Raw genomic sequence first — 26,284 nt, forward strand, 5'->3', positions numbered from 1 at the left:
GCGTGAGATCACATGACGCATTTATCTTGGTTTGTATTAGTTGGTTACCATGCCAACCATCTTCACCATGGTCAATAGAAAACCCTGTTCATTCAAAAAGTTGAACTAACTTTACAAATCTTAGAAATACATGTGTTAAGTTTATTAAGTTATATTTGTTCCATACTTCACATACAGAATATAATGCTATACCATCATTGTGGTTTGTTTTTAATGATTTATCAATCGGATAAAGTTGACCCATTATATTAAAGCATTATATTAAAGCATACATTACCTTATCACATTGATATTGAACATTTGATCCCAGTTTGTAGGAAACTGATATAATCACGGCATTCTTTACACTACCAGGTTCATCACACTCATATACTGTAAACATTAAGCAATATAATTATACCATCATAAATACAGTTAACAGATCTGAAACACATTACATTATACAGCATTGAGTTAAGGTATAGCTTACGTTTGCATTGAATAGAATCAGGTTGAGGAGTCCACTGTGCATTTACATTACATGTTGAAACAACAGTGTCATGTCTGCTGTGTTGATTAATAAATATCCTGACTTGCATTTGTAAGTGCTGGTTGAACCATATGTGGTGTCAGTGGTGATAAGGATGGTGTTTGATATTTGTGGTGCTGTTGTACAACGCTTCTCTAGAAAAACAAGGAAAACTTTAAATGGGGAAGTTTCTACAAGTTAATTATAGAGGGGTAAGTATATTACTTTGACATGCAAGTTTGGTAACATCAATACTCCAAGTTCCATTGTTGGAGCATTTGATGCCAATGAAGTTTCTGTTGGCATATATAGATGTCCCTGCTGCTACATGACCATGATGACAAGCATAGTTGACATAAAAACCTGCTTCATACACCTTGCCATATTTTGTTGCATGTGGAATAGAGGTAGGTGGGGTTGGGCATACAACCACTGTAGAGTAAAAGGTTGATCATTTACAAATATCAAACAGTGAGAATCTTTAATTGTGTTTAATAATAAAAGAAGTGCATGCACTAACATGGTTGGGAATATGATAGATTACCTTTGCATGCATAGAGTGTTGTATCAGGAAACCATTGGCCAGGTAACTTGCACTGCACGTTAAGCTTATAGCTCTTTTACTTCACTTGCAGTCAGTAATCTTAGATAATAACCTACCACACATGTGTATACAGCATTGCTATCTATGGTAGTTGACTTATCCCATGATAAAATTGAATTCTTTATATGAGGAGGAGCAGGACATTTGATTTCTGAAAGAAAATCAAAAATATTTGCCTTTGTTTTCTTTTCTTAGTTTATCACTTCACCACTGACTTATTAAATAAATTGTAGATTAGCATTACCTTCACAAAGTAGATCATGTGGCAGTGCTGACCACTCACCACCCAAACCACATGTAGACGTGTGTTGTTCATTAGCAACTGATTGTTTATTAAACCTCCAACCAGTTGAACATTCATATACAACCCATTCATCAATCTCATAGTAATGTTTTTGATCGTGCATGGGAAAATTTGGCAAAAGGAAGATGTGGGGGGGTGTGGCAGGTCACCTCTGTTGAAATTTACATTACCATTATAAATAAGTTACAATTTAAAATAAATAAGAAAACTTACTTTCACATTGCTCCAATGATTGTGCATTTCCTGACAACCAGTTGCCATAGTTACCACAAGTGATAATTTGCACAGTTACATCTCGATGAAAACCAATAACCTGAAGATTGTTCTAATTACCTTAAGTTCATGTAATGTGCTAGCACTAAGATTGTTTGACATACCAGAGTTACAAGTGTAAGTGATGGTTGATTCTCTTTCATACCACGTGGATAATGTGGATGGTGATCTTGTTGAATGAGGTATGCGACCAGGATCAGGACATGGGATAGCTGATTATTTATGAGGAGGATTACAGTTCAAAGTTGCTAAAGACAGAAGGTATCTGGTCAATGACAAAACTTACGTATGCATTCATGTACTTTCTCTATATTTCTCCACAATGCATTATTTGTGCATCTAATATCAATGTAGGTTGTCCAACCGTTGCTGTTCTTATCAGTGGTGTTTACGTAGTAACCATCATCACATACGTATTTTATCCATGATCCATACACAGTATTAGAACCAACATACGTACCATGCTTGTAATATTGCGCAAACCCACATTTGATAGCTGAAGATAAAAAAGTTTAATGTGGATACTGGGTTAAATACAGTAACAGAATATATAGAAGGAGAAATATAATTAAACAACGGCAGCACCGTAAGTTATAAGATAAGAAGAATAAAAATATTGCACACTCACGGAGGCAACGAAGTGATTTAATTTCAGGATACCACAATCCACTCTCAGTGCATTGCACATGTATTCGACTGACACCCCTCTTTATATAGGAGCCTATTTTGCATGAAAAGTAAGCAAATTCACCAAGTTCTATTATATCTGGGAGTGATGAACCATCCCATGTGGTGAGTAGGGGTTCATCAGGGTTTGGACAACCAGATGCTGTGTATATCGGAAAGTATTACATTACATACTTATGTAGTAGTATGCAAATATTTAAATCAAACATTTATAAAACTTTCTGTAAAAACTTACTAAGTTACATGAGAGTAAATTAAATATTTACCCAAGCAAGATATATTAGTGGGTGATGGGTACCACTTCCCATCTGCATTGCATTGAATTGCAACACTCTTCATGAAGGTTTCAAACATATCCTGTCAAATGTATCCAACTATATTATATTATTACGTAAGATTAGTAGTTATAATTTACTGAATAAACACAAAGTTTAACAAAGTAAAACACAATCTAATATACATATCAACGTACATGTTCATGTCTTGGCATCCATACACGGGTGGGCTTGTCACATTTCATATGAACAACATCACCATAATCATATGATGCACCTTCATATGTTGATTGTGGTTGTGGTTCAGGTTCACCACATCCAATCTCTGCGTACAAACCTCATCTTACAACAATAATAAATGTTAAACAACAAACTTTAACTCATATAAGTTAAGACTTACCCACTTTAGCATTAACCTGAAAATTACTTAGGAATAAATAAGCGTTGAAAATCATATTAAAAAAGGTAATAACTTACTTAAACATTGTATTCCAGTTGGATGAGGCAGCCAGGCACCACTGAATTGACATTGTATTGAAACAGAGTAGTTGTGTGGGAGAACCAGTATCCATTGAGACACAAGTAATGTTCACAATACTCTCATATGCAAAACTTGTAGCAAGGATGTTAGAGTTTGGTTGATGGCGGGTTTGTCACATAGGAATAAGGATTTGTCTAAAATATATTGAATATAAAAACAGAAATAATGTATAAGTATGCATGAGATAGTAATGTTGTTCAAAACTCACGAATGCATTTAATCAACTTAGGATTGGGATGCCATATTGCAACATCCGTGCACGTGATGGTGATGTTATTCTGTGATCGTGATATGAAGTAGTCGTGATTGCAATCATATATAGTAGCATAGCAAGTGAGTAGTTGGTACCAATGGTGTTGGAATACCACACAGGGGGTGGGGTGGGACAGACAACGGAAAAATAAAGTTGTTTGCAATAAAACCTAATTCCTAATTTATGTTTTATTTTAATTAGTATAATTAAAAAAGCAAAACACTTACGTTTGCATGTGAATTTGTCATTAGGTAAATCCCATGATCCATTCCCCATGCATCGCAACGTAGCATGAGCAACTCCATGAGATATCACATAACCGTGGTTACAATGAACTGTGATAAGGTTGAGGTAAGTGAGTCCTCCCAATATAAGTGGCGTGGTTTGTTACACTTGATGGATGGGGACACTCAACATCTGTGGTGGGTGAACAATTAACATTTATAATTAAAACCTTTGATACAACAACAAAAGAAACAGAAATATAGTTGGTACCTATACATGATGTGTAAGTTGCATTCCAAGATGAATCCACAAGACATGTTATAGTTTTACCATACACACCACGACTGAACCATTTCCCCTTCACACAGTCATATTGTATGATGCTGTTGTAAGTGAAGTTCACACCAATCATTGTAGCATATTGCACATGGTTGGGCTCTCCACAGTCAATTACTGTAGAAAAAATATTCACATCATTATATAAATACATATATATATGTTTGTTGTTGTTGTTGGTACAGTCAAAAAAGGTGAACCACAAACTTACTATTACATTCTACCACATTAGGGTTGACGCTCCATAATCCAATCTCCATGCAAGTCATGCTCCATTCTGTTTTAGGAGGTTTCTGCGATGATCCATAACCATGGTGACAAGTGTATGTAGCAACAGATTTGTACGAGGTGTGGTTAGCATCTAATGTGGTATCAGGAAGCTCGGGTGGCTTGGGACATTCAACCACTGTGTGGAAATAAATATGTTGCAATAAACACAAAAGTATGATTATGGAAGATGACACTGTGATTTAATTTACATGGACCAAAGAATGCATGAAGCATTATACAAACCTGAACATTTAACATAGAGAGGGTTGGGATAAAATATTTGAGTTTCTGAACAAGTGAAGTTAATGCTTTTCATTCCCTTATCAAGGTAGACCCAGTAACCATGAACACATTCAAGTTTAACTTGATCGCCATAATAGAACGTTCCATTACTTGAGTGTAAGATGTTACCATGATCATAATGTTTAACGGTGAAGTTGCATTCAATTTCTGTAAGTAAATAATGTTAAAATAAAGTTTGCATTGTAACGAACTTTTTAATGCTCTTGTCATTATATAGCGAATACATGCAGCCATTGGCATAGAGTTTTGCAATTGCGTGGGAGTGCGGCAAACACGCTAAGACAATTTAAATCGGATGTATAGTAACGCAATAGTTAAATCTTATACGCGGCAGGAACACTTATCGCAATGATGCAATGTAACATCGTTTATCTTGCAAGTGTAATATCGCTCAATATTTTAGTAGTCTGGAATTTATTTACTTCGCTGGCTGCATAACAAATCCTATAATGTTAATGTAAGTTACCTATTCGTGCAGTTCTGACGTAAGAACAACTTTATTTTATCATAAATCTGGAATTTATACGGCAAATGACATTCGCAATTAAACCAGTATTTCGACATAGCAAATTCGTAAATTGGCGGGAGTGCGTCGCATTCCCACACGCCCGTACTTTGCGCCAGTGCATGCAGCAATACCTAACATATGATGTATTTACATATAATCGACCTACTTTTACATTCAATGTGATTTAGATCAGGTTCCCACACTCCATCACTTCCACATGTTGTTAAGAATTCAAATTTGGTTGTTTTATTCACCACATATTTATAACCCTCATTACACCTGTAAACCATCTTCTCCTTGTATTTAAGCGATGCTGGTTCTTTGTATCTGTGAGCACCAACTAAATCTCCAGGATCATCACATAAAGTTTCTGTCAAGTAGTTTGAGAATTAACAAAAGTAAAGTTAGTCAAGTAGTTTGCGAATTAACAAAGGTAAGATTAAATTAAAAGAAATAATGTTGACCCATTATCTTGACATAATATAAACCTATGCAAGCAACATCAGGTCTTATCCAGATCCCCTTCTTCATATCACATGTGATGATCTCCTGTCTTAGTTTTGTCTCCTTATTAATCCAGAATCCAGTATCACAGGTAATTGTTTTCTGAGCCCCAGCATCCACACTACTTCCAGATATTGTGCCATTTAATAAGTAATAAGCTGGTGGACAAGATATTCCTGAAATAAATGGTTTGTTTTGTTGCATCCTTTGGTTGATAGGAACCAAGCCTATATAATTAATTTACATAAGAATAACCAAAATAGTACAAGTATATTGCAACCGCACAAGAAGAAAAACATCATACACTTACTCGCACATGTGATAGATCTTGGATCAGGTTGATAGGAACCAATACTTTTACAAACAACTGAAGACTTATAAACATTTGGTTGGATCCAGTGTCCATTGAAGCATTGGTAAGTTACTACATTCTCTGTAACAAAATATGAACTCACAGATTTAATATATTATAGCAATAGTTTTAATTTGACCAAGTATGACTATCAACAATAATTGTGTCCTAACAATTTGTAATGTGTATAAATAACCAAGTATGCTTACCACCAGTGACTCCAATTTCTTGACTATGTTGCGCAAATGGAACATATGGTGGATAACTACAGTATGTTTCTGTTGAAATATTTGTTAAAAATAGATTAAGAAGTGTCATGTAATATTTTACTGAATGGAAAGATATTGCTCCAATTAATATGAATATCTATATAGGGTTCTTACTAGTGCAACTGATGGAACTTGGGTGAGGGGTATATTCACCAAGGTCATTACAAGTCACACCAGCTGAGATTACACCAGGACGGATCCAAAAACCAGGGAGACATTTATATCTGCATGGAAGGTAATAAGAAAGACTAAAAGATATTCTAAACACAGCTATCTTACTTGATAACTCCTTCAAAATCAATCTCTTCACTTGGTAAATAATATTTTGCTGATGATATGGGACCTGGATCGCGACACTTAACCCCTGTGTAACATAACATATATGATATAATGCTGATACCGGATATACAGCCAAAGACGGATGTAACATGTTTATTAAGATATGGAACTCACGATCACAAGTGAGATGAGAAGGGTCAGGCTCCCACTTTGCTTTTATCCCACAAGTAACCCATGATCTCTGTCTGCCTCTTGAAAACCAAAACCCTGGAAGTAAAATAAAATAATAAATTGTAGTCAAGTGTTTCTAAATGTTATTTTAATCTGTTAACTATATATGAGCCATTATATATTGAACTTTGCTTACCTGGTGCACATGAGTAGGTGATTTGTGAGCCATAAGTCCATCTTAGACCTTCTATGGTTGCATATTGAACAGGGTAAGGAACTGGACATAAGAGTTCTACAAAATAAAATAATATTTTCTGATTACAAGCAAGTCAGTAGTCACAATAATGTGTTGCGAGTCCAATTTAGATCAATAAAACTAAGTTATTTAAGCCAGGTGTGTATGTGCTTATCAATCTATGAAAAGTTAATGATAATATGACGTTAATAACAATATAAATGTTAAGTTTACTTACTTGTGCAATGAACTACATCTAGTTTTGGAAACCAGTTTCCAGTTTCATCACAAGTTAGTGTGGCTGATACAAATCCTGGTTTCAACCAATAGCCTGCTTTGCATGTGTAAGTTGCATTCACCCCATATATACCAATCGGACCATCTGAAAATAAAATCGCAAGTTGCACTAAGTTACAAACAATAACACAAACATAATAAACATACGTAGTTCTCTGGTAGCACCACTGATATCAGCCAGCGGTGGACAGTGTTGTATCACACACTTAATCACTTTAGCTGGTAGACTCCACGTACCAAACTCTGTGCATCTTGTTTCAAGCATGGGGAAACCATCTGTCAAATATTATGACTGTCACAACACATACAAGTTTGTAGAATGTTTAAATGTGACAATAATAAAAGAAACTTATTTTGTGCAACAGCCAACATACTTCGTTGTGTGCAGACATTCTGATCAAGACCATTATCACTGATAAACCATGCCGATAATGCATCAACCTTGCTTGATATCCCAACATTGTTTGTTCCTTCTATTGGTCTATAAATAAATTAAATACAGTTGAGTGAATCAATTCGACATCATCTAAAGTATATGAGTCTGATATTTCTTGAACATTACTACTATAGTTCCAATGAAGAATGAAATATAGGTTTACGAAATTGTATGAATTGTTTATGATATCACATAATAGATTGTTCTACTGTTGCCTCCATGTAAAAGTTACCTAAGAAATGAGTTTGTTCCTTTGATTGCTACTAGGAGAGGGTGCTCCAGAATCACAGGACAGTCCCAGTGTTGGCTAAGCAATATAGTGATGTTAGTTAGTAAAAGTAGATCTATGGTTTGTATTACAAACTTACTTGATGTCAGCTGAGTTACATGGAGAGGTTGTGACTGTCGAACCTGATCTAGCCAAGCAGTTCTAAAATATTAAAATAATATGAATTGTTGGAGTCGGATTTATTCCTTGTTATAACATGTAGGTTTATGTAAGCTAACACAGACGATTAGATACACTTTGTAGCTGGTATTTGACTGCCAGGATTTAACTTCAGGTGTATAAAAACTAGCTTTACCTCTGATGTCACTGATTTGAGTTGAAAAAGGTGTTCCCAGATCCACAATTGTTTAACATCTTCATGTACACAAGGAGCAACCATACTAACAGAAGTAGAATCATCAGCAGAGAGGCAAGCTGTTTGGTGGGGATTGTGGATTTGAAATTCATTTCGTATCACATACCCTGGATAGTTCAAAATAATTTAAAAAGTATTTTTTAATGAATGGCAATTTTTTTATAGACTTTCTTTGGTTTCTTACCGGTTTCATTGCAATGATACCGTTGTGTTTGAGCAAAGAGATAAACATCTAAGAGAGGGGTGCTTGCTGTTGTGTATTTGTACTTTACTTGAGGTGTAGGACATGTTACATCTGTCAATTCAAGTAATAATTAAAAATAACAAATCAACAAACAAATTTAACTGTTTGTTTTTTAATTGTTTAAAATACTGACTCATAATGCCAGATGCGTGTTTTTGATTTTACGTGTTTTATTGTGTGGCCAAGTTCAAACAATTGTTTAAATCAAAATATGAATAAGATTTTTTATAGGGAGCAAAGCAATTCGTCAGATGATGAGTAAAATTTAAAATATTGTGTGAACTTACTTTTGCACCAAGCATGTTTAGATGAAGGTACCCAGTCTCCATATTGATTACACACAATACGTAGATCATGTGGTACAACAGATAAACCAAGTTCACAGTTTAATGTCAAGTTAGCAAGCCATCTATGAATAATGATGGTTGTACATAAAATATAATATTTTTGATCATGATTTCGAAGCGACATAAACAATTATGAATATAAAGTGATATATAACATGTATAGATATATAAAGTTTACCTGTGACTAGTGACCAATATATTTGCTCTTGGTGATGGATCAGGTTCACCGCATGTTAATGCTGAAAAACAATTACAGAAATTAAAAACTGACGATTTAAAAAAACAAACTATATTACTGAAACAGTTTTACAATTTAAAAGAAAACATTGTTAAAGGCAATTTAGTAATGTTTAAAAGCATTTAAATTAAACTACAGACAATTAGTTTGATTGGTTTCAACGTACGTATGCAGAAGACAATAGAAACAGGATCAGGATCCCAAAGACCACTCTCATTGCACACAAAGCCAGTGATGTTATGCACACCACGTGAGATCCAATATCCAGGATCACAGTGGTACAAGACGTGTTCTGTTGACTCATTGTATGTGAGTTTAGAATTGGCCAAATGTATTGGTTTCTCACATTTAATTTCTGAAACAGAACTTGATAAATTCAAACTAGTTCAAGTATTTTACCCACAACTCACTTAAGCAGTTGAATTTAGTTGCATCAGGTTCCCATAACTGTTCAGTGCCACATTTAATATCTTGAACTTTGGCACCAGGCTTCCCACCGAATGCATAACCATAATCACAAGTTATAGTTACTTTATCACTAAACTTATAATCTCCAGATAATATTCCTGCAGGTGATGTGACAACTGAACCATGCGGTTTAAATGGTGGGTCAGGACATGATAATCCTGTGGAAAAAAAATACAAGTTTACAATGATGGAAAACATATTGCGGTTTATAACCGTAATGTTTAGTTTCAAGATATTTGAATCAATAATGCCAAAGCACAATATACTTACGCAAGCATTGTAATAAAAATGAATCTGGTTCCCATACATTGACACCTCCTGCATTAAAGCAAGTGAGAGTGATGTTTCTAAATATGGGGTCTGCTGACAAGCCATAACCTGGGTTACAGTTTATAGTTGCCCCATCACCTCCAATACTCCAATCTTCTCTGGTTAAATGGCTGTTTGCTGGCACAACAGGGGACCACAAGCATTTTTTATCTCTAAAATATGGTACACAAGCTATTTAATGACAATTTGTTTATTCTAAAGGAATATTTAGGGTATATATAAGTTACTTTAAACATCAAATCCAATACTTACTTTTCTTGCAAGCAAAGTAATTTGCTGAGTAACAACTTCTTTCTTCTAAACCAACTTTTGTTGGACTTAACAAAGAATAAGTAGCACACCATGGTGAGTATTGAAGTCCAAAATATTTGTTGCTGGATGGAGAGCCTCTTCAAATGAATAAAGGATAAATTTAAATGCGAGTCTTTATATGAATTGGAATGATGTTATGAGCTTTAGCAAACCTGTAGCACCAAATGTAATCAGTGTTTTTGCTTGTACATGAAAAAACTCCAACTGGTTTTGTAACATTAGGTATGCTTGAACAACTTGGATCGGAATATGCCATAGCTGCCCATAACTTGTCATCCTGGGATACATAGGCACATGCACATCCTTCTGTAAAGCCATCATTGACTCCCATGATAAGGTCAGTAGATCTAGCAGGACGACCACCTGTATAATGTATGTTGCGCTCTCTATGGGTGGATAAACAAGTTAACTATATGTAAGTAAAAGATGAATGTTTTGTTTGAAGTTTAAAAAATCATCATTTCTTAAAAAAAATTAAATTCAACATTCATTTTGAGCTGTGAGGCTTACCGCTCATATAACATATTTGTTCCGCAGTTGATTGATTAGTAAATTGACTGTTTGGTGTAAATTCTGGGTAACTACAATTCATTGATAAATCCTCAAATGGAGGTTTCCAACCTTTGTTCTTCACAAGAAATAAATTCTCTAAAAATAATAAAACCACCATTTCAACCATATTTCAATGTATAGATGTTCAACATAGAAAAATCATAAAGCGGAACAGTTTTCATATAAAACTCACCTCCAGGTCTGTACCTCTCATCACATATATAATTATTATCCACCAATGTTCTCCACAGTGATTTACAATCTTCAGAATAATGTGGGCCAGCCATATGCACACGATCAAATGCTTCAACCTATGTATGTATGTACAAGATAACTTACCAAGCACGAAAAGAATTAACAAAGATATTTTAGCAAAATTAATACTATACATTAAATTGTGGCTATGTAACAAAGGTTCAAAAGTGTTTACACTGAGTAATAAAAAACTGTTTACCTTATCGAAAATCATGCTTGATTTAAAAGCACGCAGTTTAATATGAAGTGCATTCCGTGATTGGCAGACCCACTGTTGGAGAGGTTCAGATAGATTGCATGGTAATACACGCACACCGGGTGATAAACCTGAGGAGGTATTTTAGTGTTGCTACATAGAAGTATGATATCAACATTTAATGTAAAGTCAAACATAAAAGATACCTCCTTCTGTTTCATCTAGGAGTCCATACGGAGCAGTGAGACACAACCCGGTGTAAACGTGTTTCAAGTGAAATGTGGAAGTCCACACCCATGCTAGTTTCTCTGGTTCATTCCAGGTGCAAGATTTGCTGGAGAAATATTAAAAAGTTTAAATCAACAGCATAGAAAATCAAAAGTATATATCTATGTAATAAGTATAACGTTGTAATTGGTGTTTGTAGGAATAAACGCCAAACATAAGAAAGAGTGTTTCCCCATTTTTAATGCTAAGGAGAAGTTACCTTCTTGCATAATGATGTGGGTTAAACTGAGCAAATGGGTTTCCATAAGTATGATTGTATTGATCACCATACATACAACGTGCTTCATATGTCAACTCTTCTTGGCTTTTTTCTTTACCAACATTCATGATCTGGAACTCGTCTAAACATAAAGTTAACAGAAAATGAATTGACCATCATCAATTAATGGAATTGACCATCATCAAGTACATTATACATGGAAAGTCTTATTATAAAAAGGATGAACAAACCAGTAACAAATGGCAGAGAATTTGAATTGAAGGGAGCAACCAATCCTTGTATCCTCCACTCCCATGATCTCTCACTTGCATCCACTCTGCTCGCTGAAGCTTTGTCATATAATGGAACCCAGAACCTGAAGGTTTTAATAAAGAAATGACTAAACTGCGTCATCTGACCTTAAACTAAAACAGCAATTGTTCAGTTTAAGAAACTTACTTTGTTCTCCAGTTATACGTAGCATTGGGCTGAGCTAGTCCAAAATCATGAAAGAAACGACCAGTCACCCAATCTTGCACTGGAGCTAATTCTCTGTCATTATATGCAGCATTAAGAATGTATAATAAACGTGTAATATAATATGTATATCCAACAAAAATCAGTAGTAATAATGTTAAAACAAGTCATTAACACACCCTTGTGTTTTTCTGCAGTTTTTTTCAGCTTGTTCAATGGTTTTGGTGTAAGGACCTGGATGACGATTAAGTGGGTCATGTCTGAAGTGATAACATTCATCTCTGTGTATTGAACCGTATGTAGCAGGGTAGCCACACTCAGTTGCTGTATAATGAAGAGATAATAAGGCTTATGGGTGAAGTAGTCGAACAAATCAAAAGATTACCTTCCACACATATGAATGGTAAGATGATGGCACAATCTTCTTCACTCCAGTACAAATGGTCTGTTATATCAGCAGCTACACAATCTTTTGCTAGATCTGAACCATTTCTGGTTGGTGACCAGTTGGTGTAGTGACCATATGGTTGGTCGTGTGGTTCACCACTTGACCATTCATATAAACCTACATGTTGGCTGACGTTGTATTGAGGTTGAAAAACATTAAAGCAAAGTTTACACAACAGTGGAGCTAATCAACTATTATATTATTTCTTCTAATTCATGCACATATTACCTTCAGCATAAACATCATCTAATCCAATCCACCACTGTGTATATCCAGTAACATTGCTTGAACCAAGTGCTCGACTCATGATTATATCAACTTGATATTGCGTCTTCAACTGAATGTTGGGTGATGGTTATGTTAGCATATGTTTAAATAACCATAAAGGTAGATAAATAAAACATACAGTAGGTAAGGTTGCGTTCAGACTCGTGCAGTATTCCACAGCTTCCTCATATGTTTTACCCTTGGGTTCCAACAATAGGTTTGGAATTTCAGGTGAAAAACTATGGATGAACCCTGGGTAAAAGAAAAATAGTTAATAATTAGTTGTGGTGATGGTAATATTGCAAATAATAATTAATTATTATAAACATAGTGATAGTGCTATAAGATAAATAAGACAACCCAAAATAGATACCATGCAACACCAAGCACTTACTTGGTTGGTGACAAAGTTGAAGAAACATTTGGCTGTCGATGCTGTCAGGATCAACTTGAGCTCTATGCACTTTCTCCTTTAACCAGCTTGACAACTTTCCAGTGGTTTTCTTGGCAAACAACTCAATAGCAGCTTGAGATAATTCTCGAGTGCAACTTGACTGGAAAATGAAAGCAGAAAACATAATTGAAATGTTTGAAATGTGAAAAAGAGAAGTTTTGTAAATTTGTATTTTCTTACGTTTTTAAATATTTCTTTAACACAGGCAGGTGTGAGAGGCGGCATGTATGTTTCACAACCAGCTGGAAGATCTGTACATAATGAGATATTTGTTATTTCAATTATTATTTTTCTAGTGATGTAACATGTAAAATTTACACAGACATGTAAAATTTAAGTGACAGTCCTTCAAACATGATATCCATACGTACTGTCAACTTCACATGAGAATGTGAGCATTTTGGTGCACGAGTGATCTTTCCAATATTCATATGTGATGCTAGTAAACTCATCTCTTCCTTCATCCGTGTAATCTGTGTGCATTGTACCACAACGCTCCACACACCAAGTGTTATCAGGTTGTGCAAGACCTTCAGTACCACCAAAATGCCATCTTTCAAATGGATAAGGTCCTATAGTATGAAAAGTAAATTATTTAGTTGCAATGTTGTGTTACAGCACTATCATAAGCTTCCATGTATATTTATTGTACATTCACCTTTCTCACAAAAAGTATGGCCAAGTCTGAAGCAACCCCAATCCACCCATCCACCTCCAGCATGATAAGTTCCACATAACTCAGGAAAGCCGTAATAATTGTCATTATATTTCCATACATCATTATTTGGATCCACTGGGTATAACCACAGTTGAGGTAGAGCTTCATGAAATAAAACATGTTAGTTTTCACATAACAACATTTTTATTAACTCAAAATAGCAATATTGTTGTTTCATTTACATTGAACCAGTGTACAGTGTGACTGTTTTTCTATTGTATGCAAGATCCAATTAAACAATCTTTAAAAATGCTGTTAATATAGTATTGGTAATTCTAAATACTAAACCAGAACAACAAAATAATATTTTTTAAATACCATCAAATTCTGCTTGTGTTGGCATTTTATGAGCAAGGTTATGATTGTAATACCATTCCTTTGGCATTAACATTCGTACTCCATCAGAAAATTGGAAGCTGGTGAAATCATGTACATTGATGCGAGTGAAACCAGCCCAGTAAAATTCATGTGAATACATATGCTCGGGCGGGTGCGAAACTTGCCAAAGATTGTAGCGTTCCTGAAGATAGTTAACTAGTTATAAGTTGCACCAAGTTATAGATAAGCTGGTAAAGGATTGTATACAGAGAGTTCTTAAATTACCAATTTGATCATCATAGTTAGTTTAAAACTTAAATATAAGTTACAATCAACCTTTATATAAGCAGTAATTCTCTCCAGTTCACGAGCTTCCCTCACTATAGGTAAGTGGCTGTCAATCAATTCACAAAATTTCTTTCCATTTTCATAAGTGGTGAAGTGCGTTGATTCATTAAAGTAGAAATGCCAACGTTCATCTATACCTGTTGTATTTCGAAAATACATTGGAACCGCTCCATCAGCAGTCATATCTGGAAATGAATCATGTTAGTTTAAACATTGATAGAAAAAACTAAAACTATTTTAATGTAGTGCAATTATCGAGATTCTGCCTTACTTTCAAACACTGGTGGTAAGTTAACAGCTTCACCATCCATGAATTGCCACTGTCCATCATTATCAAGGTCATGCATACCAAGCCAGCTTGCTTTAGTAATGTTTAAACCAACTTCCATCATTTTCTTATAAATATAATTATGTCGAGGTTTGGTTTTTGGCATCGCTAGTGTACCTCCAATACCTGGTGAAAAAGTGTTATCCTATGAAAGCTAGAAAGGTGTTATCGTATAAGTGTTGTCCTATAATAGCTTTCTTTACCAAAGGTAGAAATAATAGAATTAATAAGAAAAACATTCTGTCAAAGTTTAAAGTAAAAACCTTCACAAAAGTCGCTTGCATCTGCCCAGTCTGCTTTTTGTTTAAAAAAAAGAAAATTTCTGTCAAAATTCTTTTCTTCCAATGCTGCATCCATCCCTATTAATCAATAGATACAAAGTTATCTCTAGTTTTCACGATAGAGCAATTTGTAAGTTGGATTTGCATAAAACAATATAGTCAAATAGACTTTGTTTAGAACTGAAAATGTTATCATTGAGTGTAAAATGGAAAGACTATTAGCAGACAAAGTTGTTGATAATTATCTAAGCCTTATATTTACCTGATACCCACGAACAATTATAATGATAAAAGAGCTCCGAGCACACACAAGTACCATTGTTACATGAATGGTGTGGAGGGCATTCTGGATCGCAGAGAGATATATCTTTAACAACAACAAAATGTTTTATTCTTGGTGTAGGTTGGTTTATTCTTAAGTTGTATTATGTCATCAATAAAAAACATTCATTATAATAATATCAAAAATACTACTGGTTTATTATTTTATAGCTGGTACAGTCCTGTCATCTGAAGTAGTATATAGTGTAATGTAACTGCAAAGAATCAACTATGTAAAGATATTATCATTGTTAAGATAACCAATTATATCTTAACACAATGAATTCTTACCTGCTCTTGTTTCATCTGGATCAAATCTAACAGGACTTTCACAAGTCACTGTAAATGAAATAAATATTAAGAATATTATAACAACAACAACAATGTTTTAAAAACTGACCAGCTTGACAAATAAATGAACGTGGTACGTCACAATCATCCATTCTCCATTTCCAATCAATATACTCATCAATAACAGCACAATCCTTATCAGGGTGGGTTGGTGGCATCATTGGCTCCCAGTTATTGTAATCACCATCTTTAAGTTGGTGACCAGATGACCAAAATAGTTCACCTGACAAGTTATTATTAGTTTCAAACATTGGCTTCAGCTGCCGATTTTATATTTGTAAAAGACTGTTTTTTTATGCAACTGGATTTAAGTTCCCTATGTCTGTAAGTGGTGTTTCAATAATAAATATGCAACATGATGGTTACCTTCCACATCCACATCATCTAAACCCAACCACCAATCTGAGGCACCATAATGACTGGCAGTCGATAATTTTGCTTCAACTCTTTCCTGTGTTGTTGCATTTGAAATCTGCAGGTAATGGTAAGTAAAATACATTTTTTAAGAAAAAAACAAGCAGACGAATTTATAAAAGATCAATCTTTAAATAATTGAAAAGTAGAAATACTTCATCTTTACAAGGTTTTTTTCTGGGCTAAGCATAATATTTGTGAAGACATCACAACATTTGACATGTCAATATGTTGTCTCACAATGGTGAATAAAATTATTATATATCAAATAAAATGCTCTTTATTTTGCAAAACATTTGCTTTATAGGACACAAAATTATTTGTTGTCAAATTGTACTTAACCTATGACTAATAGAACATGTTACAATTATAAAGTTCTTGTAACGGTACATGTATTGCTCGTATACATAATTTGAGAAACACTACCGGCGCCGTGGCATAGTGGTTAGCGCCCTGCCTGCAACCCATAGGTAATGGGTTCAAGGCTCGACGCTGCTATCATTCCGGGCGTATGTGTCCTTGGCAAGATACTTAATGGCAATTGCTCCAACCCAGCGGGCACTAATGGGTTGTCCAAATTATTAGCCATGCATAAAAAAATCCCCCCAAAAAATAATCCCCCACAAAGTAACATACATGGTAACTCGTAAGCTGGCACGAGGTGTTAAACCCAGGTTATTACGACTGTCGCTTTCCGGCCACGCGAGGATAAAGTAAGTTACATTCATTCACTAACATACACAGTTAAATAGTAAAATTGGTTACTTTGTACATAACCAAGGCTTTCTCAGCACGGCAAGATTCCACAGCTTCAGCAAATGTTAGTTTGTCCACAACAAATTTGATCTCCACGTCATGGGTTATGTGAAAGAACACTGATGATAATATAGAACAACATATCAATGCAATGTAAAGGTTTAATAAATGTTGATGATTTACACATAACACTAAATATACTTTAGAAGCAATATCTTACTTGGTCCGTAACAACTTTCTAAAGACAAGGAGCTTAAACTATCAGTGTCTGCTTCATTCTTAATCTTAGTGAAATCTTTGTGGATGAAACCCAGGTTTGTTTCATTGTAGTTTCTCAATGGTATCCAACCTATATCTGGATCGCAACCAATCTGTCACAAAAGAATAAAGATGTTACATCTTATTTTATAATTTAAATTTTAGCAGGTAGACACGTTTACTGGCCATGGCATGTGAGGATTAATTAGCAACATTCATTTAAGATATCATGATGCTGGGGAAGTACTTCCTAATGCAATGTGTAGAGAACACTTCTTTTGTAAGTACAAAAGGCAGTCTCGATGTCGATGTAATGAGCCACCATAGGTTCACTTTTAATTGATAAAAACTCTTACAGTTAGTTTTGAAAGTTTCAAGGTTACTCAATTCAAAAAGATGTTGAAACCAGTAGCACATAATTGTAATGAACCAAAAAACCTCACAAAGCTTAGATTATATACCCATAAAATAAAACATGAACAAGATATATAAAAAAAAACAATGGAAACAAAGTTAAGGAGTTTAAAGGGGACATAAACATACAACTTAAAGGGGACAACATATAAACAGCTTTAGAATTTTATAGGGGACAACAAAATAGTTTGAGAAGTAATGGGAGAACAAGTTTTATTTAATGAAGAAAGAGTTATCAAATAAAGTTTAAAAAGGGCATTGTAGCATCTGGACGTTTTAGTAAACTTGGCTTAAATAACCTTATGTATGTTTTAAACATATAGTTTGTATCCAGCCCAAAAAAAGTTTTAAAATGATTCTGTCAAAGAAAGGCAATTTTAATCGATCTCTGGAGCTTCCCCTTCTAAGTTAGGATTTGATTTTGGAAACCTCAGCTAATACAAGTTTTTTAATTTTTATGTAGCAATTTTTTCAATATATTTTTGTGTATTATTTAACTCCTTTTTAGTGTTGAACATGTTATTTTTTGGACTATATTGTGATTTGTAGTCGAAATAAATAGTTTTATCAAGTTTGGCAGGACCTAGATAAAATCAACTTGCAACATATGATGTCATCTAATTATAAGTGACACAATTGATAATTTTAATGTTATTGATTCAAAAAAACCTCTTAGTTAAGTAGTAAACTATCCAGTAATTAACTTTGCATTACATTCATTAGGTATATTTTGTTTAAAAACACAAAATCTACTTTAACACAAATTTTCTTATGATGTTATTCAAAATTTGAATATGTCATTAAAAAAATATAAATACAGTTTTATTTTTTTGTTAAAAAATCTACTTCATCCATAAAGGGTTAAACAGACTTATCTAACTAAATAATAATTTTAACTTAGGTGATTAGGGTAAGGCAATAATCACCATCCTGAACAATTCTCGAATGCATTCCATTGTGTGGTTGGGGAAATAACTACAGATGTCAGGAAACTCTGTAAGGTAAACAATGTTTCATAAAATATCTATGAAAGAAGCACCTGATACAACATGTGGTATACAATGACATGGAATTTTGACTTACCAATACCATAACATTGTGTTTTGTTTTGTTTAAATTCTGTCATTTTATTAAAAACATGGTAGTAGTTCCCATCAAAGTGATCAGTTTTAAATGTTTTGTTTAAAGGTGGAGGATAATGAGTCCCGTTCACAACACATTTTACTTTTTCTAGCCAGATAGCAGCAAGACATTGGTCAGTGTGAGGGGCACGGAAGGTACAATTCTCCGGCAATACTGGTGAAAAATGTTGTTATAACTTAATAATTCTTGTGTGGTGAAGAATTTGAATGCAACAAATCATGCAAATACAAACCAACTCCATAACATTCCAATCCTTTCTCTTTATCACCACTATCAGCTTTAATTCGAGTAGTTTCAGAAGTGTTTAAAACCTCACTAAACAGACAAACATATTACATCTGGACTTCTTCATATTTAATGTTACAGTTATGCGAAATTGAGAATGTTTAACTTACACTAAATTAAGCATGTCTAGATCATATTTCCCACCAGCCCTCAACTTAACTGGAGCTTTTGTTCCTTGAATTACGCAACCCTTTAACTCCCAGATAGTTTGAAGACATTCCACAGTGTGTGGTCCATAGTACGTGGTACAATTATCTGGAAATACTGAAAGAAACACAAGAGCAAATAGTTACATGTAATTTTAGTTATATTAGTTGTATGTTTATTTTGTAACTTGGGTAATTACTCCATGCTCCTTTTTTGGTTTTCCAAGAAAATTTTTAAGGAAAGGTGAACTTTTTTGGCTGAACATAAACAAATTTCTGCAATGTTATTGAGAATAAACTGAATTAAAGTAGCTCAAACAAACAATATTTTAATGGAGCAACCATTATGTTTAAGATCACTTTTGTTATGAATCCAGAGAGTTTTTGATTACTCAAAGGTAATTTTATAAAGAATGTATATTTTTATTAAGTTATGAATTTTAAATGATGACTCAAACAAACAATATTTTGATAGAGCACCCTTTATGTTTATGATCACTGCTAATGAGTTTATGATCACCGTGGTTAAATAAAACTTTTAATCTAAAAGTTTATTTTGAATAATTTTTTCAATAAACACAACAATGTTAAACATTATGACATCCGATCGGTGTTTTTGTCAAATAAGACAATCTCAGAACAAACATTTAACATTCAACACATCTCACACAAACCATTCTGCTTTCTTTATAAACCAGCATTACTTACAATGCAATAAGATATGTTTGAAACAGGAATGCGTTTGAATATTAAAGATCATTTTATTGTAGTTATGATAACAGAATCAATTTATGATGAAAGAATCACCAGCAATGCTGTTCATGAAATGAAAAATGCAATATATAGGTTCAGTTTACTCATGCCAAATATTAAAGCACACATCTCAGAACAGCAAGGCAGAAGAAGCTCTCAGAGAAAATCCAGACTATGTAGATTGGACAGGCTGCTCCCGTGTGTGACTACAGACCACATCATGTAAAGTGGACACGGCGCACTGTGGTGAAATAAATTGCACCTTTAGTACACCTTGTTCCTATAACTTGAATTTGTAATCAAATGTTACACTTAACTTTAAAGTTTTGTGTGACGGCTGATAATTTTTTAGATTTTTATGTTTTCCTTATGTGTGTTGACGCTCTTTGTATTTTAGATTGTATTGTTGATAATGTGTATAAGGGTAACCACTTATTAACATATATACCACCACAACCACAACATTCATGTTTGTTAATTCAAATGCAATTATTTAGATCCCTATTATAAAACTTGTTTAATAAATATTTTAAAATGTAATGCACCACGTTTGTTAACTTTATTATTTATTCTGCTGTTTTAATTTCACGTCATCGAGCTGTTTTGTTATTAGTTTTTGAAACAATTTTAAGATTAATTTAAAATTTATAACACAAAAATTTTTAACAGATTAATGAAATGCTGACCAAACTTACCTATTCCATAACAATTCAATTGATGATCATCATTTCCATCATCAGCTGCTAACTTCACACTTTTCATATTTTGTATTATTTCCCTGTGAATAAAAGTAAAGGGTTTTAAGATGTTATCCTATTAACAAGCATTAGTGAATACCTCAAGTTCGAGGATCTTAAAGTATCGGCATCAGAAACTGTGAGGTTGCCAGGATATCTCCAACCCATGACCTTGCAATCCACTTCTTCCCAGATTGTGATGAGACATTCAAGATTATGTGGACCATAATAAGAAACACAATTATCAGGAAAATCTAGAAAGAAGCAGAATTAAAATGGTTGTTGTAATATCCCAAAAATACAAACCAATTCCATAACATTCCATTCCTTTATCTTTATCACCACTTTCCGCTATGATTCGAGTTGTTTCGAATTTATCCAAAACTTCTCTGTAGTTTAAATTGTTAAGTTAGCGTTAAGTTGAGATATTTGTATTCAAAAGGCTAATAATCAAACTTACTGAAGAGATAATAAATCAAGATTGTCCTTTTCTTTCAGATCAATTTTAAATGGAGCCTCAGTTCCTTCACTTAAACAACCATTTATAAGCCATAGATTTGTAAGGCATTCTAAACTATGCGGTCCATAGTATGTGTCACAATCATCAGGAAACACTAAATATATAAATGTACAAATGTGTTAAACTAGCAATTATATTTAAACAACAATAGTTAGCTAAGTTCAGAAAATAAAAAGCAAGTTAGTATTGCAAAGTTTACAGAGTAAAAAGCTACAGATTCAAGTGTTGTTTTATACTAAGTACTTGTAACATACTCACCCAAGCCATAACAATTTAACTGATGATCATCATTTCCACCATCTGCTGCTGATTTTACACTTTCCATGTGTGCTCTTAATGCTCTGTGAATATGTTTGAAAAGGTTAGTCACCGCAATATTAAAAAAGTTGGTAAAAAAAAAAAAAAAATATTTACCGCAAGTTCAATGTTTGTATTGCAGCATCTACAATTGTGAGGTTGCCAGGATATCTATAACCTTCGACCTTGCAACCCACTTCTTCCCAGATTGTAATGAGACAATCAAGACAGTGAGATCCATGATATGATGTGCAATTGTCAGGATAAACTAAATTAAAATACAGTGTAATGTTGTATTAGATTCATAAATGCAACTTATTTACCTTCCAGTAGCACTGTAAGGACAGTTCTTACAACATGTATGTTCTATTTCACACACTTTGTTACTTACAAGCTGTCAAATGTGCAAATTTATAGAAGATTATTTTCATTGGATTTTTTTTATTTTTAATGTGTCTTTGAGAATTTAGACAACCTATAAGTGGCTACTGGGCTGGAGCAAACAACCTTGCACAAATACAAACCAATTCCATAACATTCCAATCCTTTATCTTTGTCACCACCATCAGCTTCCATTTGAACCGTTTCAAAATTGTCCAAAACCTCACTGTTAACATAGAATGGTTAGAAACCCACCAACCACACTATATTAGTAATAAAAAACTTACTTCAAATTTAACAAATCAAGAAAATCTTTCTCTTCCAAGTTTAATTTAACTGGAGCATTTGTTCCTTCACTTAAACAACCTTTCCATTCCCAGATAGTTGTAAGGCATTTCACACTGTGTGGACCATAGTATGTGTCACAATCATCAGGAAATACTAGAAAATAAAATTTACCAAGTTATAGAAACAGTTTTCAGTTACATAATAATACCATCATAAAAATTTGTAAGAGCATATAACACTACTCATTCAAGTAATTCAAAGCAAACAGTCAATAAAAACAACAAGCACTGCAGAAAAGACTATTATTTTTTTAACAATAAAAAAAGATAGAACAGTCCCATTATCGTCTATGGATGTCAACAGATAACATACTATTCAAATACATTTTCAGCAATACTTGATTTCTGACAACATTGTTTCTAACTTTTAAGTAACAACCTCATAAAAGTTATTTACCTATTCCATAACAGTTCAACTGATGATCATCATTTCCATCATCTGCTGCTGATTTCACACCTTCCATGTTTCTTCTTACAGCTCTAAATTTATTTAGTTGTAACAAATGTATACTGTTAAGTATAAAAAACAATGTAACTACCTTAAGTTTAATGTTTGCAGGGTATCATCTGCACTTGTGAGGTTACCAGGATATCTATAACCTTTGACCTTGCAATCCACTTCTTCCCAAATTGTGATGAGACAATCACTAGAATGAGGTCCTTGATATGAATCACAGTTCTCGGGATAAACTAAATTGAAATACAGTGTGATGTTGTATTAGATGAAAGAATGTAATTTTTACCCTACAGTGGCAGGGTAAGGACAGTTCTTATAACATGTATGTTCCATTTCACACAACTTGCTACATACAAATTGTCAAATGTGCAACTTTAGATGTGAGTATTTTCATTGGATTTTTTATTTTTAATGTGTTGCTAAAAATTCAGACAACCCATAAGCAATTACTGCACCAATAGCAACTGTGTTAAATGTACAAACCAATTCCATAACATTCCAATCCTTTATCTTTGTCACCACCATCAGCTTCCATTTGAACTGTCTCAAAATTGTCCATTACCTCACTGTTAATATAGAATGGTTAGAAACAGACCAACCACACTATATTAGTAAGAAAAACTTACTTCAAATTAAACAAATCAAGAAAATTCTTCTCTTCTAAGTTTAATTTAACTGGGGCTCTGGTTCCTTCACTTAAACAACCTTTCCATTCCCAGATGGTGGTAAGACATTCCACACTGTGTGGTCCATAGTATGTGTCACAATTTTCAGGAAATACTACAAAATAAAAATTTACCAAGTTATAGAAACAGTTTTCAGTAGTATATATATATTTATATATACTAAATTTATAAACAATATTACCACTTTAGCCAAACATATACAATTTATAAATATTATGCTAACAGAATTTTTAGCCAAACTAACCAAAGCCACCTCAATAAATTGTAGGAGCATATACTTTTATTAGGTGTTTAAATTAGATTACATTTAAATAATGTTTATTATTATCCACTGTAAGACACACTGTTCATATACCACCACAGACAAAACAATATAAGCACTGCATAGAAAAATAAATTTTAATATATATTTTTAAATAATAAAAGAACAAATTATTTTTTTAGAAACTAAACCGTTTAAACACATTAATTGTTTTGTATTTACAGTTTTTAACTATTAAGTTATAACATTTACCTATTCCGTAACAATTCAATTGATGATCATCATTTCCATCATCTGCTGCTGATTTTACACTTTCCATGTTTTCCCTCACAGATCTAAATTTATTTAATTGTAACAAAATTATATTGTTAAGTATAAAAAAAAAACACTGCAACTACCTTAAGTTTAATGTTTGCAGTGTATCATCTGCACTTGTAAGGTTGCCAGGATATCTATATCCTTTGACCTTGCAATCCACTTCTTCCCAGATTGTTATGAGACAATCACTAGAATGAGGTCCTTTATATGAATCACAGTTCTCGGGATAAACTAAGATATAATAAAAATTAAATTAACATACCTAAAGACACAATGCCAATACAAACCAATTCCATAACACTCTAATCCTTTATCTTTATTACCACCATCAGCTTCAACTTGAACAGTTTCAAAGTTAATGGAAACCTCACTATGAGCATATAATTAGGCAAGCAAAATAATGAATATGTCCAAACAGTTTTTTACAGGTAAAACTTACTCTATATTAAGCAAATCCAAATCTTCTTTTTCAATAGCTAATTTAACTGGAGCTTTTGTTCCCTCACTTAAACAACCTTTTGATTCCCAGATAGTTGTAAGACATTCCACACTATGTGGTCCGTAGTATGTGTCACAATTTTCGGGTAACACTGGTAAAAATAGAACAGATATAATACACAGTTGCAGTGGAATAAATTTGACCAAAAAGGAATATAAAAAAATATAATTTTAAACACAAAATATTACTTCAAAAAGAAGTTATACATAATGTGCATATTCTTACCAATGCCATAACAATTTAACTGATGATCATAATTTCCGCCATCTGCTGCTAATTTCACAGCTTCCATGTTTGCTCTTATGGCTCTGTTTGCACAAATGGTAAATTAATTTATGATCATATAAAATATATCAAAAAAAATTTCTCACTTTAAATTCATGTTTCTCAAAGCAATGGCATCACCAGTTGTGAGATTGCCAGGATATCTGTAACCTTTGACTTTGCAATCCACTTCTTCCCATATCGTGATCAGACATTCAATAGAGTGAGGTCCGTGATATGAATTACAATTCTCAGCATAATCTGATATGAAATACAATATTATGCAAATAAGCACCAACAGCAATGTTGTTAATATTGTACAAACCAATTCCATAACATTCCAATCCTTTATCCTTGTCGCCACCATGAGCTTCAACTTGAATAGTTTCAAAGTTATAGGAAACCTCACTAAAGTAACACAATATATAATATAAAAATGTGTACTACATTATTTTTAAAAGCTTTAATTAACAAACAAGACTTACTCTATATTAAGCAAATCCAAATCTTCTTTTTCAATAGCTAATTTAACTGGAGCTTTTGTTCCCTCACTTAAACAACCTTTGGATTCCCAGATAGTTGTAAGACATTCCACACTGTGTGGTCCGTAGTATGTGTCACAGTTTTCGGGTAACACTGATAAAAATAGAACAGATATATAACAAAGTCGCATTGGAATCAATTTGACTATAAAGGAATAAAAAAAATGTACATTTAAACACAAAATATTATGATGTGTTGGCAAAAAGAAGTTATACATAATGTGCATATTCTTACCAATGCCATAACAATTTAACTGATGATCATCATTTCCGCCATCTGCTGCTAATTTTACGGCTTCCATGTTTGCTCTTATGGCTCTGTTTGCACAAATGTTAAATTAATTTATGATCATATAAATATATCAAAAAAAAATTTCTTACTTTAAATTCATGTTTCTCAAAGCAATGGCATCATCAGTTGTGAGATTGCCAGGATATCTATAACCTTTGACTTTGCAATCCACTTCTTCCCATATCGTGATAAGACAATCAATAGAGTGAGGTCCGTGATATGAATCACAATTTTCAGAAAAAGCTAAAAAGATTAAAATATGTGTTAACAAGAAGTAGTAGAAAATATTAGGTATTGATACAATTTTCAACTAGCACACTAAAATACTTATCTACTCAATTAACAGTTTATGTTGTGATGTGAATATACTGAATACATATCTATACCTGCATAGTTATCAACTCAATGAGATCACACATTTTATAAACCCATTGTAAGTGAAAAATCATTGTTTGTGTTAAGTATTGGTTTTTAAATCCACCACATATATTTAATATTT

General features: G+C 33.3%; 3 protein-coding genes across 3 annotated transcripts; all 3 read right to left on the reverse strand.

The window, feature by feature from the left end:
- Window positions 1-392: 392 nt before the first annotated feature.
- On the reverse strand, window positions 393-19,544 carry LOC149724377 (uncharacterized). Its single transcript, XM_089893185.1, is given in 63 exon segments — window positions 393-663; window positions 734-940; window positions 1,053-1,123; window positions 1,709-1,901; window positions 1,976-2,185; window positions 2,318-2,518; window positions 2,643-2,733; window positions 2,849-2,976; window positions 3,129-3,242; window positions 3,673-3,800; window positions 3,802-4,123; window positions 4,218-4,412; window positions 4,520-4,726; window positions 5,254-5,457; window positions 5,576-5,767; window positions 5,902-6,024; window positions 6,153-6,221; window positions 6,327-6,493; window positions 6,495-6,576; window positions 6,666-6,758; window positions 6,859-6,954; window positions 7,136-7,279; window positions 7,342-7,470; window positions 7,569-7,675; window positions 7,863-7,937; window positions 7,999-8,060; window positions 8,215-8,381; window positions 8,459-8,569; window positions 8,806-8,927; window positions 9,044-9,104; window positions 9,270-9,458; window positions 9,514-9,729; window positions 9,842-10,072; window positions 10,154-10,290; window positions 10,366-10,576; window positions 10,890-11,076; window positions 11,220-11,347; window positions 11,423-11,550; window positions 11,704-11,845; window positions 11,955-12,079; window positions 12,163-12,255; window positions 12,360-12,504; window positions 12,566-12,745; window positions 12,857-12,965; window positions 13,035-13,147; window positions 13,290-13,449; window positions 13,530-13,600; window positions 13,721-13,921; window positions 14,008-14,169; window positions 14,386-14,587; window positions 14,722-14,918; window positions 15,005-15,187; window positions 15,325-15,420; window positions 15,605-15,709; window positions 15,955-16,002; window positions 16,064-16,237; window positions 16,381-16,486; window positions 17,194-17,303; window positions 17,405-17,555; window positions 18,783-18,850; window positions 18,940-19,152; window positions 19,232-19,314; window positions 19,395-19,544. Coding segments are annotated over 63 exon segments (8,901 nt in total). The 5' UTR covers window positions 19,409-19,544; the 3' UTR covers window positions 393-511.
- Window positions 19,545-20,136: 592 nt separating this feature from the next.
- LOC149724378 (uncharacterized) lies at window positions 20,137-25,353 on the reverse strand. The gene is made up of 20 exons (XM_089893176.1): window positions 25,277-25,353; window positions 25,059-25,212; window positions 24,913-24,995; window positions 24,628-24,778; window positions 24,476-24,558; window positions 24,269-24,419; window positions 24,123-24,205; window positions 23,549-23,702; window positions 23,406-23,488; window positions 23,005-23,155; window positions 22,863-22,945; window positions 22,406-22,559; window positions 22,262-22,344; window positions 21,855-22,005; window positions 21,699-21,781; window positions 21,381-21,534; window positions 21,227-21,309; window positions 21,021-21,174; window positions 20,879-20,961; window positions 20,137-20,424 (listed from the first exon to the last, which is right to left on the reverse strand). Exons 2-20 carry the CDS (start codon window positions 25,067-25,069, stop codon window positions 20,402-20,404), a joined length of 2,001 nt encoding a protein of 666 aa, XP_089749302.1. The 5' UTR covers window positions 25,070-25,212; window positions 25,277-25,353; the 3' UTR covers window positions 20,137-20,401.
- LOC149724379 (uncharacterized) lies at window positions 25,331-26,217 on the reverse strand. The gene is made up of 4 exons (XM_089893177.1): window positions 26,214-26,217; window positions 25,875-26,028; window positions 25,729-25,811; window positions 25,331-25,587 (listed from the first exon to the last, which is right to left on the reverse strand). Exons 1-4 carry the CDS (start codon window positions 26,215-26,217, stop codon window positions 25,433-25,435), a joined length of 396 nt encoding a protein of 131 aa, XP_089749303.1. The 3' UTR covers window positions 25,331-25,432.
- Window positions 26,218-26,284: the final 67 nt, after the last annotated feature.

This window comes from Ciona robusta, unplaced genomic scaffold (genome assembly GCF_009617815.1).
Source record: "Ciona robusta unplaced genomic scaffold, ASM961781v2 AP042733.1".
NCBI lineage: Eukaryota > Metazoa > Chordata > Ascidiacea > Phlebobranchia > Cionidae > Ciona > Ciona robusta.